This window comes from Muscardinus avellanarius (genome assembly GCF_963383645.1).
Source record: "Muscardinus avellanarius genome assembly, chromosome: 13".
Lineage (NCBI taxonomy): Eukaryota > Metazoa > Chordata > Mammalia > Rodentia > Gliridae > Muscardinus > Muscardinus avellanarius.
In genome coordinates, this window is record NC_137799.1 from 36279824 (window position 1) to 36292148 (window position 12325).

Below are 12325 nucleotides of genomic sequence, written 5' to 3' on the forward strand. Positions count from 1 at the left end.
AAAAGCAATATTGGAATATAATCCACACTGTGTAATAAATATATCTATAAGTCCGTACATTTATAAGTGGCTGGTAAATCAATGGGAGAGAATAAATACATCTCTGCAGTAGAATTCCAGATAACTTCTATAGATTTCTCATGCTCCAAAGAGTTGGGCATAAATACTCACTGTTTAAGTGAGTATTTCCTTCCTTCCAAAGGGGGAAAGAAAAAAAAGGGAAACAAGAATAATTTGATAGTGGAGAAACCTGGCACACACTACCTCACCCAGACAATCAAGGCCAACCCCAGCAACAGTGGTCAGTCATGTTGCTGGCACCCTTGACACATTGGGATGGAAATGGCATTCTGTGATCCCCTCCCCCAAGCCCATAGTGTCATTAGAGCCAAGAAAAGACACCAGACAAATGCCAGTTGAAGGCCAGTCTACAAAACATCCAAGCAACATCCCTCAACCCTGTCTAGGTTATCAAGTGTAAAGACTGAGATAAAAGGAGTCTAAGTAGACAAGACAGCTACACCTCACATGGTGTCTTAGGTGGATCCAGGAAATGGACACTAGAGAAAAAAACTAGGGAATTCGCCTAAATTTGGATCATTAATTGTACTGAATGGACCATAGAATGTAAAATTAATAGTAGGGAAAACTGGTTGAGGGAGTGTGAGAATTCTCTGTGGTCTTTGCTATTTTTCTATAACTCTAGAACACAAATTTAAAGTGGGCTAAAGACGGACCAAGTAGATTGGATCACATGAATATTTGGCTATATTTAAACCACACAGTCAGCGGTTTTATATAGAAAAGTGGAGGCTCTATATCCAGAGCAGTGGGCCTCTCTCTGCATTCAAACAAAATCAGTGAAAAGAAAGTGACACCTAGACATGTTCTGGCAAATGTTTTGACATACAGACTTTAAGCAAAAGTCTTAAAAATATTTAAGCCAGAAAAATAAAAAAAAAACACAAACTTTCCACAAAGGCACCAAAACCAGGTCACTGTCTAGCTTCTCTGAGGCATTAAACCCAGAATCAATGGAGCAACTGGGAGCTGTTCTGTGGTGAGCGAGGCTCACACAATGTACCAGCCATGGGCTCTTTTTGAAGCTAATCCTGAGTTGCTGGCCAAGAGCCAGGGAAACTTTACAGCCAAAGTCAGGGCAGAGATGGCCGAGTGGGGATCACAGACCTGTGGAAGGAGAGCCAAGTCTTAATAACTGTTATAAAAATGTGTACAAGTGCAAAAAGTTCATATAACTTTACAGGTAATGCAAAAAATAGAGACCTTAATAATAACTGAGATAGGAAAATCCAAATTACATTCACAAAGCCTGAGAAGTGGCTGAATAAAAAAAAATTTTTAAATGATGCTCAACTCTTGATCTAAACTAGGAGAAGGACTCAAAAGAGACTATTTTTGCTTATGAGTTTTATAATTAGAGAAGGGGTTGAGGGTGTAGCTCAGTGGTAAAGAACTTGTCTAGTTGTGCATGGCTCTGGACTGGATCCCAGCACTGCAAACATTTAAAATAAAATAAAAATATAATTAGAGAAATAGAAGCTAAAGAATATTTTGAATAGCTTGGTGGTGAATATAATACCGAGCAAACAGATCAGAAGCTGCTGAAACACAGAAAATAAAAGCAAAGAGAATCTAATCCATGTACTGCAAGACAGAAAGTAAATGTGAAAGCCAGGAAATAAAGCCAGTAATTGAGGACTAAATATCACGATTCTGATCAGAAGTTCAAATAGGTCAAACTCACTATTAAAAGATAAAGACTTGCAGGGCATGGTGGCGCACGCTTGTAAGCCCCACGCTTGGGAGGCAGAGACAGGAGGATCGTGCAGGTTCAAAGCCAGCCGCGCTGGCTTAAGAGACCCTGTTTCCACATAAAAAAGTATACAAATAGGTCTGGGAGTGTAGCCCGTGGGAGTGTAGCTGGAGGTAGAAGGGCTTCCAGGAACCCCAGTACCACCAAAAAAAAAAAAAAAAAAAAGTAAAGACTTTCAGATCGCATTTTGAAAACACCTACTTCGAATAGACAAAGTAGCACAGAAAGGTTAAAGGTAAAAGGTTAGACAAAGGTCTACCAAGCAAACCACAGTGCAGCAAGAATCCTGATATTCCTATTAGACCAAAGAGAATTCAAGATCTGGGCACTCCACAGGATTAAGGAGAGTCATTTTCTTCAGATAAGGGTACAATTTGCCGTGAGAAAAACAAGCTCATGGACCATTATTGTTCCAAATTACATCTTACTGAAATAAATAAATAAAGCCTGTTGGAAAATACAAAGGGGAATTGGCAGGAACGCGATAGTGTTGGGAGACATCACATCTTGCTCTCAGCTTTGGACAGATTACTCAGGCGAAAATAAGTAAGAACACAGAAGAACTGAATAATAAAATTAACAAGGCTGATTTGGCAGATGCGTATCAAAGCTCATATAGAGAAACTCAGGAAATCAAAGCATCTCCGAGTGATGAAGACCTGAGACATGTCAACTTCATCCTAGGCCTGTTCTGAGCAGGGTTCTAAAGATTGCTGCCAGACTGGGCCAGGGCATGTCTACGTGAGGGCGATGGGCTGGGACTGGTGGGCCAGCCCTGGGCTTCTAGCTTCCCTCCCTTCCAGCTTCCCTTCCCTTCAGTGACCTCATCCTCCATTCGGAACGTGGTCCCAGCCCCTTATTCATGTTTCCACTGCTTGGTGGTGTCTGTGGGTTTATTATTCAACCACGGGCAGCCACAGGTCCTTAGTTCTGAAACAGAGATGTGAAGGCAGGTCAGTACAGGTGTATGAAGCCAAATCCTTTGGTGGAAAGAATGGGAATTTCCAAAGGAAAATTTCTCTTGTAAAATAAAACACAGATTTCAAAACCACACTGATCAAATGAATCCTTTATTGATTCAAAAGGAAGACTCCTCCCAAGTCAGAGAACAGTGCCATCCAGGAGTCCTCCTGTCACCCGGCCCAGGACCCCACCTTTCCAGACTCTCACCTTAAAGTAGTTGTCTACATTCTTTTAAATTATTTTTTGGGGAAGGATTTTTTTGTTTTTGTTTTTGCTTTGCTGAGAACTCAGAATGCCTAAGAAGTACTATTCTAGTTCTTACCCTTTTTTATTATAGTAAACTATGCATAACAAAATTTACCATTTGGGGTTTTTTGTTCTTGTTGTGTGGTACTGGGGATTGAATTCAGGGGCATTCTACCTCTCGGCTATACCTCCAGCCCGGTTTTATTCTTTATTTTGAAACAAGGTCTCACTAAATTGCGGTGGGCCTTACTAAGTAGCTGAGACCGTGAACCTGCGGTCCTCTTGTCTCAGACTCCCAGGTAATGAGATTACAAGCGTGCACCACCACACCTGGCTCATTTGGGCCATTTTTAAGCATTTTTTGCAGTAGTGTTAAGTGCAACCCTGCTATTATCTGCTTCTGGAATGTTTTTGTTATCCCAAACAGAAACTCAACAGAGCTTCTGCCCCACGTAGAGCCTGGGTTCAAGTCCTGTCCGTATCTCAGCTCTCTTCTGTACGAAGCCACTAGGTTGTCAGTTCCATTCCATAATAAGATTATGGAACTTACAGGGAAAACATCCCTGGGACTCTATCTTTTAATGAATATCTTAAAATAATAACAAAGATCCTTATAAAAACCACACTTTGGGAAATGAAGCAAAGCTGGGAGGTTGTGGGCCATTCGTATGGGCTCCCTGGTCCCACAGAGCTCCCATTTTGCAGGTGGATTTACAAGAGGAAGGAGGAGCCTGCATGCCTGCATTAGTGGGTGGAAGCTGGGGGGGAGGTCTCTTTCCAGGGGGCCAGCTTTCTCTTCTTCCTCTTATCACAGCCTCTTCTTCTACCCTCACCCCATGCCTCTGCTTCAACATCCATGATTGACACTTTTTAGCATTTGCTTTGTGCCTACAGATTTAGCAATTTATTTAGTCCTCACAGTAACTCTGTAATAGTGGTCAGCAAACTGTGGCCCATGGGCCAAATCTGGCCCACCATCTGGTTTTATAAATAAAGTTTTATTGGAGCATATTCATTACCACTTGGCTTTTGGTTACTTCTGTGCTGCTGCAGCAGAACAAAGTAATTGCAAAAGCAAGTCTATGGGCTGTAAAACCTGAATTATTCACTACCTGGCCCTGGATAGAAAATGCTTACCGCCACCTGCTCTGAGGGTAGCTTATTTCCATTGTACACCTAGGGAAATTGAAACTCAGGGAAATGTGGTGATTTGCCAGAAGCCATGCAGCTGAGAAATGAGTGGGCCGAGGTTGCAACCCAGCTGTGTAGTGGCAGACAGCCCTTAGCCACCAGGGCACAGTCTCAGCTGCATGTCACCCCGCTCTTCAGCTTGCAGGAGGATCCCCCATAGCCCTAGACATTCCAGGGGTCTACTCATGGTCCAAAGATTAAAAATAACCTCTCCTTCCTAGGCATTCTCAGCGATCAAGCAGAAACAAGGTGGCTTGGTATCTTATATACTGACCGTCAGTAGAGGGTGGAAAGGAAGGAAATGCTGGGAAGAAGCACCCAGGCGCAACAGAAACCTCCAGGACTCCTTTTCAATAACTGCACAATGTTTGAGCTCCAGTAAGGCACCACAGGGATCCCTAAATGGAGCTGGGCTTTCTACTCTAAAGAGGAAAGAGGAGAAAGCATGGCCCTGCCCCTCAGGGGTGTGCTGGCTTTCTTTCTGTGTGATTAAAAAAAAATAGTAGTAATCCAATTCTCCACCAGTATCAGTAGGTATCCCTAGGCCTCAAATGGCACAGTAAGAGGAGAACTTTGACCAGAAAAGCCACTCAGCTGGCTGGCAATGACAGAGGGTCCTAGAAGCCAAGCAGAAAAGGGGGGGCGCGGGATCTCTCTAGGGCCGGGGCCTGGCAGAGAGAGCAGTGCGGCCAATCCCCGGAGCTGCGGTGACAGCCGAGTGGCCTCAAGCAGCACACGTCTGTCTTACTGTCCTGGAGGTCAGAAGGCCAACATGGGGTCCAGCAGGCAGCCAAAATCAAGGTGTTAGAGGGCGGCTCCTTCAGGAGGCTGCCTAGGACTTGTGCCAGCTCCCCCTTCCTCTGTCTTCAGCCACCAGTTGCCAGTGGCGTCGTTCTCACAATGTGCCACTGTGCCTCTGACCCTTTTAAAGGCCCTCTGATGACATTTGGGCCCCCTTGGATAATCCAAAAGAACCACTTCTCTTTTCAAATCACTGACCTTAATTCCACCTGCAATGTGAGTGGCCCCTTGTCATGTCATATAACATACCCGGACTCTGGGGATTCGGATGTGGACATCAGTGGAGGCCATTATTCCATCTGTCACAGGGAGGCCACACGGAGAGGCCCCGGGGTGGACTGTCCTCGTCTTCACTCTGTGGGGCCATCCCAATGAGCACCTTGCTCTCCCTCTTCCCACCCACTGGCCAGAACGGTGATGGGAATCGCCACCACCTGGAACACACAGGCCAGGAGCCCCCGACCTCAGATTCCCTGAGGGGACTCAGAGCTACAGAATCAGCGTGGTGTGCTGCCCCGGCAGGCCGGTTCTGCTCAGAGATGTGAAGAAGAAAAAGCATTATTTTTATCTTAAGCACATATATCATTGGACTGCTAAATATACATGTGTTTTCAAGATATAATAACCAACTTTAAAGAAATACCCTGCTTGGCGAGCGGGCTGGTGCGGCTCCTCTCTCTTCACACCCTTCCCGGAGCAGCAGCACGTGCTTCTGGGCCCCTAGGGAAGTTTAGGGGGGAATGGGGGACATCTAAGAAAGACTCATATTGGCGCAATAAAAGAGAGTATTCAGCCGGGCAGGGTGGCACATGCCAATAATCCCAGTACTTAGAAGCTAAGACAGGAGGATTGCCAGTTAGTAGCCAGCCTCAGCAACTTAATGAGACCCTCTGCAACTTAGCGAGACCTTTTTTCAAAATATACAATAAAAAGGGCTGGGGGTATAGTTCAGACGTAGAATGTCCCTGAGTTCAGTTCCCAGTACAGAAAGAGAGAGAATGAATATTCATTCTGGGTGTGGAATCAGTCCACAGAAGGACTTTGAGGACATCTAGATGAACCATGTTGGGCTTACCCCTGGTCTCCAGGCAGCCTGTGAATGGTCAGCTTCTAGTAGCACCTTTTCTTTCCTGCAGCCTCCTGCACGGTTTCCTGTGGTTTCCTGCAAGTCAGCAGGGTGGGAAGAGAGTCTGTGAGATGAGGCCCCTGAGAAGCCAGGATGTGATTCAAAGTGGATGGAGACAGGTGCATATTGGGAAGGAGATTCTAGAGAGCCCAGGCATTACCTTTCCTGCAGAACCCCGCAGTGTGACAGCAGGGACCGCCCTGCTGGTCCTGGCCTCTGCACTCCTGCTCTTCTGGACACACAGCAGCCTCAGTGGCTCACGCAGGGTCACATGTGCTGTTCACATCCTTTGGCTTCAAACTCTGCTGGACTTTGCCCTATGATTAGCTACTACACATAGGATGTGAGCTCCAGCTGCACCGGCCCATTGGGCTTCGCTGTCCCAGCCCCAGTGATAATAAGTCAGGGGGAATGGTCAAGCCCCGAGGCTTTACAGTCACACCAACCTAGGTCTGAGGCCAGTGTCACCATTTCCTACCTTGTGATCTGACATCAGAGGTTGAAGTCCCTAGAAACAGAGCCCGGGATCTTGTGAAAGTGCTTTTACCCAGGAGTTCATCCTTGGCTGTGTCTGTGGTGTGGGGCATAATGAGGAAGCCCCCCATAAGAGTACTTCCCAGAGAAGGGATTGAGACATCGCTAGACCCCACTGCAGCCAGGACAGATGCACCTGCCCCGAGGAGGCGCCCACTGCACCTGGGAAAGGTGCCTAACTCATTGGCCCTCAGTGTGCTCAAACTGGGCATAATAATAGTGCCCTCCTAGCATGGGACCGACGCCCACACTCAGCAGCCAGAGAAAGCTCCGGAATCCTTCCTCATTATTATTGTGTTAGGAGTGCTTAAAAACTGGGGGTCACTTGAGTTCTTTGAATTGAGTCATTCTTTTTTTAATGTCTTGTGTTTGTGCACATGCATGTGTGTGCGTGTGCATGATTTTGGGACACCTTAAGCATCTGGGGTCAAAGGGGTTCTAGACAGTGAAGGGGAGGAGGCCACAAGAGAGGAAAGAACCCCTGCCTGGAGTTGACCATGGCAGCTCCTCTCTGGAGAGAGCTCTGGGCCCTGTGCCTCATGTCCTCTGCATTTACAAGGGGTCTGAGCAGCGGGGCATCCCTCCATGTCTCCCCACCCCACCCCTGCAGCTGCTTCCTTCCAGTTCTGCCCCTTCCCTGCGGCCTCCTGACGATGTGAACATAGGTCTCCATGTTTGGTCTACAATCCTAGACCCAGCGCTCTGGCGAGCAACTGTCTTCAGGTCCCTGCTTCCCCTGCAGCCAGCCCCCTGCAGAGCCAGTCCTTGCAAGAGTCAGGGATTCCCCTGACCCTGCCCTCCCTGGGCCAGGCTTCCTTCTCCTGCTGTGGCAGCTCTGTCCTGTCGCATCCCCCTGGCTCCTGGCGACTTACCTGCTGCTCCTTGGACTGCCCCACAGGTGAGCCTGGGAGAGTGAGCTCTTACCCCTGGCTGGGAGGCAGAGGCAGGGGCCGCCACCAACCCCAAATTTCTCTTTCCATTCTCTGGGCTTTCAGGAAAAGCTATACGCTATGCAACATTGAAAAGTGGGCTCTGGAACCTTTGTGAACACAGACACGTGTGTAAAACTGTCAGTATTCTCCCGATCCTCTCCCCACCTGCTGAGTCTTCAAGGATGAAGAACCCGTTCTCTATACCTGCCTATTTGTCCCATACCTTGGAACACCTCACCCCACATGACTAGACCTCTGTCTGAGAAGCACCCCTAACTCTTCCTTTCTTTCTTTCTTTCATTTAGGTATTTTGGTGCTGGTGATTGTACCCAGGGGCATTCTACCTCTGAGCTACACCCCAGCCTTTTTTATTTTTTTTATTTTGAAACAGGATCTCTCTGAATTGCTGAGGCTGGCCTCCAACCTGTGCTCCTCCTGTCTCCGCCTCCTAAGTACTGAGATCACAGGTGTGTGCCACAGGGCTCAGTTCAACCTGAACTTTGTGTTGCTGCCAGGTGCCCCCCACCAGGACCTGGTTCATCTCATCCCCCTTTTCCTACTGCCCCTCCCTGGATCCCAGGCTCCTTCTCCCTCTTGGTCTCAGCAGCATCTTGGTCCCTCCTACTCCCTCTAGAAGAAGAGTAGGTGTGAGCAGCTTCCTGCCTCAGGTACCACCTGACTCTGAATAGATTCTTTCTCCCAGGCCCTCAAAGGGTCATTCAGGGGCACCAGCATGAAAGCCCTGGCTCTGTGTGTTACACAGCTTTGGGGAAGCCTTTGGCCTCTCAGGGAAGGGGCCACCAAGACCAGCAATTTCTGAAGCCCCATGCATATCTAACAGCTGTGGGGGGCACAGAACTAGGTGGTCCTTGCAACAGGGTTGTCATGGCAACAGAGATACTAAGTGGTCCTTGAGTGGCAGAGCTGGTTATTTATCTGTCAGCAGGTAGTCAGACAGTCAGCCATGAAGATGTGGGTGCCTTGGTCCATCTGAGCAGTGGGCGTGGTGAGCCCATGCTTCTGGGCAGTAGGACTAGAAGGATATTAGTGCAGTGATGATAACGCCTACCCACCACCGAGGGACCAGAGTGGCCAGGTATAGAGTTTGGTGCTGCACACAGCTCGCTCGCACACGCTCGCTACCTATTTCTCTCTCTCTCTCTCTCTCTCTCTCTCTCTCTCTCTCTCTCTCTCTCTCTCTTTCTCTCTCTGCCTCTCTGCCTCCCTGGAGCTGAATTTACTGATGTGTGTCATGCCATGTGCTAGAAGCTAGGGACCCAGAGATGAATCATATTAGCTTTGGTCTGGGGGAGAGACAGATGAGTAAGTGGACTTGTGTGGCTATGGAGAGAAGCACAGGATGCCCCAGGCCCACGGGGGAGGAGATGGCTCCCGAGCCCAATGGGATGGAGAGATGGCCTCCCAGAGCAGGGGGCCCGAGTTGAGGCAGGAGGGTGAGCAGCAGCCCCCGCGAGGCAGATTGGGAGGACAAGCATTCTGATGGACGAGCTTGCAGAAAGGAGGGACAGAATAGGAATGAATGAGCGAGTGAATGGATGGATGACAGGCGCTCAGGGAAACTGCCGGAAGTTCACTCTTACTCCCTCCCTGTGGCAGTACGAAGTGTGGTAGAGAAATGAGCAGCCGTCAGCTGGTCAAGAATCATAAACGCTCGGCTAAGGAACTCACAGTCTGCTCTGGACACCCTGGGGAGCCGGGGAAAGATTTTGCACAGGGAGATCTGGGTTTAGACACGACCCCTCCCCTGTTCTGCAGAGGCTGGTGTGGCTGTGCAGGATTAAAGGTGGGGGTCCCGCCACACACCAAGGAAGGATAGTGACAAAACCCAGGGCAGTGGGGCTGGAGAGACAGGGCTGATTCTGGAGCTAGTGAGCAGACAAACCAACAGGTTCTGGCTAGGGCTTACTTAGCTTGGGAGATAGAGAGGAGGGAATCTGAGATGACTGCTGGGTTTCCAGCTCGGGTGAGGGGAGGCTGGCTGCAACCATTCCCAGAGATGGAAAACAGGAGAGAGGGGGCTTGTTGGGAAAGACAACGGGCTCAGCTCGGGACAGATGTGTTGTGCTGGAGGGCTGGGGACTGAGATTTGTGTCCACAGCATACACAGAGCAGCAGCGTTTGGGAGAGGCAGAAGGAAGAGAAGTCTGCGCAGGAGTGGCAGGGTCAGGGGAGCCAGGCAGAGGAGGCGAGGGAGCCAGCCTGGGTTTCATTAGATTGCCTTAGCACCACCCGGCCAGGCAGGACATGGATGCAGAGGCTCCAGGAGATGCAGACCAGTCAGCAGTGGGCCTGGCATTGAGCACAGGTCTCTCTGATTCCAGGACCCAATAAGCCCCTTTTCTACCAGGCCATGTTGGCACAAAGTCGAGGCTCAACACATACTGGGATGGGTGGATGGTGGGTGGACGGATGCTGTTAGCAGCAAGAAGTGACAAAAGATTTCAAGCAACAAGCGGAAAGACCCTGGAGCGCGCACCAGGGAGTCTGTCCACGGAGCGGAAGCAGGTTGGGGCTTTTTATGGCACTGCAGACGTGGCGATGACAAAAGCCCGCTTGCCTTCGACCGCGCTGCTAGCGAGCCTGTGAAGTCCTTTCAGAGCCAGCCTCCCCCCTTCTTCCCATTCCTGCTCGCACACGAAGGATGATGTTAGGCTGCGGCCCTTTTTATTTCGCTACAGTATATGCGATGATACAGCCTCGCGGTCAGCACTTTCCAATTTTGAAACATGCTAAAAACTGATCTTTAAAGGCATGCTTCCTTCCTCACGCCTCAAAGGGCCCGAGGCTGCTGGAGGGGTAAAGAACAGCCGGAAGGTGGTGCCTCCTGCAGAGCTCGGCCTCCGGCTGCTGGATGGAGGCTGGCCTCACTGCAGAGGCCAGGAAGACACTGGCTGAAAGCAGGTTCAACAGGGCCCAGCTGGCCTCCTGGTGTCTGCCCAGTACACCCTCCCTCCTTGGGCCTGTTCTCTATGGGGCAGCGCCCAGGCTGTATCTCAGTCCCCAGTCGAGTGATGAAGAGCCCATCACCCTAACCCAGGAGCAACACTCAGTCAGGAATGAATGAGTTGAAGGAGCTGTGGCACAGTATCTACCTATTATCATAAATGCAATCCCATTTATAGAGCCTTCAAATGAAGATTTTCTTTAGAAATATAGATGGGCCAGAGTAAAGTTATTACACACTTACACTGGCCAGGCTAGCACTTGTGTTAAATGTGTCATAAGGATTATCTCGTTAGTCTTCCCGCAATCCCGTCAGATGGAAAAATCAAGGCTGAGGCTTGTTGATGGAGCTGAGATTTGAACACGCTCAAGAGCCTTCAAACATCAGATGGGGAAGCTCTGTGGGCTCTAAGAGCATCCCAGGGGTTAACTGACGAGAAGGTAGAAGCATCTAGAACACTATATGACAGGGTGCCATTGGCTGGGATCTTGCCTCTGCCACTAAGGAGGGGCCACTTCCCTCCTGAAGCCTCAGTTTCCCCATGGAAAGTGAAGAGGATGAGACGATGTCTGGGTACCCTCCCTTGTGGTAGAGAGCAGGGGCCATTCCAGGCCTCTCGGAGTTGGCCGCTTTGGTTGCCAGCCGAGCAGCCCTGCCCCGCTTGCTCACGAGAGCATTGTGGGAGCCTCAGTGGCCTAAGGTGGGCAGAGCCCCAGCTGGCGGGCAGGGGTCCTGCCTGCCTGCCCTCCTGGGAGTAGGCGTAGGACTGGGCCTGGGTGTAGGACTGTTCTCTGCTGGTGGCCTCGAGCCCATGGGTATGTCTGTCATCTGCTCACCTTCACATCCCTGTCCTTCTGTCCACAGGGGAATGACGTGCGGATCATCTTGGGCCAGTTTGACCAGAATATGGCAGCAAAAGTGTTCTGTTGTGTAAGTAGAGCGCCGTGGCTTCCATGTCTGGTTCCCTGTGCGTTTCCTCCAGTGACTCGCTGGGGCTGGGAACGGTCATGTCACAGGGCTAGGGTCTGGCGGGGGGCCTGGGGGTGGGTACTCTTACAAGGCTGGGTCCAGGCTCCAGGAAGCAGAAGCCTGGTGATCTCGGCTCCTTCCTCTTCCCAGGGAGCCACTCAGGCTCAGTGCGGCCCCAGGAGGAGCCTGGGACAGCCACCTCCCAGCCCACTGTGACCCCTACGGAAGCCCTGGCAGCTACTCCTTGTGAACTCGGCTCAGCCATGCCTGGTGGGGCTGCTGTACACACAGGGAGGGAGGTGCCCCTTGTTCCCCACGCTGGGGCCATTCTCCCCTCTCTGCCCAGCCAGCAGGGCTCAGAGCCTAAAGCGCAGGACAAACTGTCAACTGTTCCTCAATTCAGACTCTCAACTGTAGCTGGCTGGGCTGTGACAGGTGGCAGAGGACTCTGGCTTTGCCCTATCTCATTTAATCTTCTCAATAATCGTGGAAAGCAGCTATGATGATCCCATCTTGCAGATGAGGACACAGAGGCCCAGAGAGGGGAGAGGGCTTACCCAAGGGCCTTCAGCCAATTCCTGGCAATGTTCACCAGGGTCCTGAGCTAGTCTAGAGACAGGTCTTCTCTGCATGTTGCTCTTTTCTTAGTTATGTATTAAGGACTCTGACACGGGAGCTGATGCTCAGCTCCCCCTCCTCCACCCTGGGTCAGGAGGAGAGAAGACAGAACGAGAGCCTAGTTATGTGAGTCACTGTCTTAGACG

At 50.0% G+C, this 12325-nt stretch overlaps 1 protein-coding gene across 1 annotated transcript in view; it reads left to right on the plus strand.

The window, feature by feature from the left end:
• GABBR2 (gamma-aminobutyric acid type B receptor subunit 2) overlaps positions 1 to 12325 on the plus strand; it is a gene marked incomplete at both ends in the record, with an annotated part of 372345 nt that overhangs the window by 201973 nt on the left and 158047 nt on the right. The window contains one exon of the mRNA XM_080708508.1: positions 11457 to 11522. Within this exon, the coding sequence (XP_080564634.1) occupies positions 11457 to 11522 (66 nt within the window). The remainder of the gene's footprint in view (positions 1 to 11456; positions 11523 to 12325) is intronic.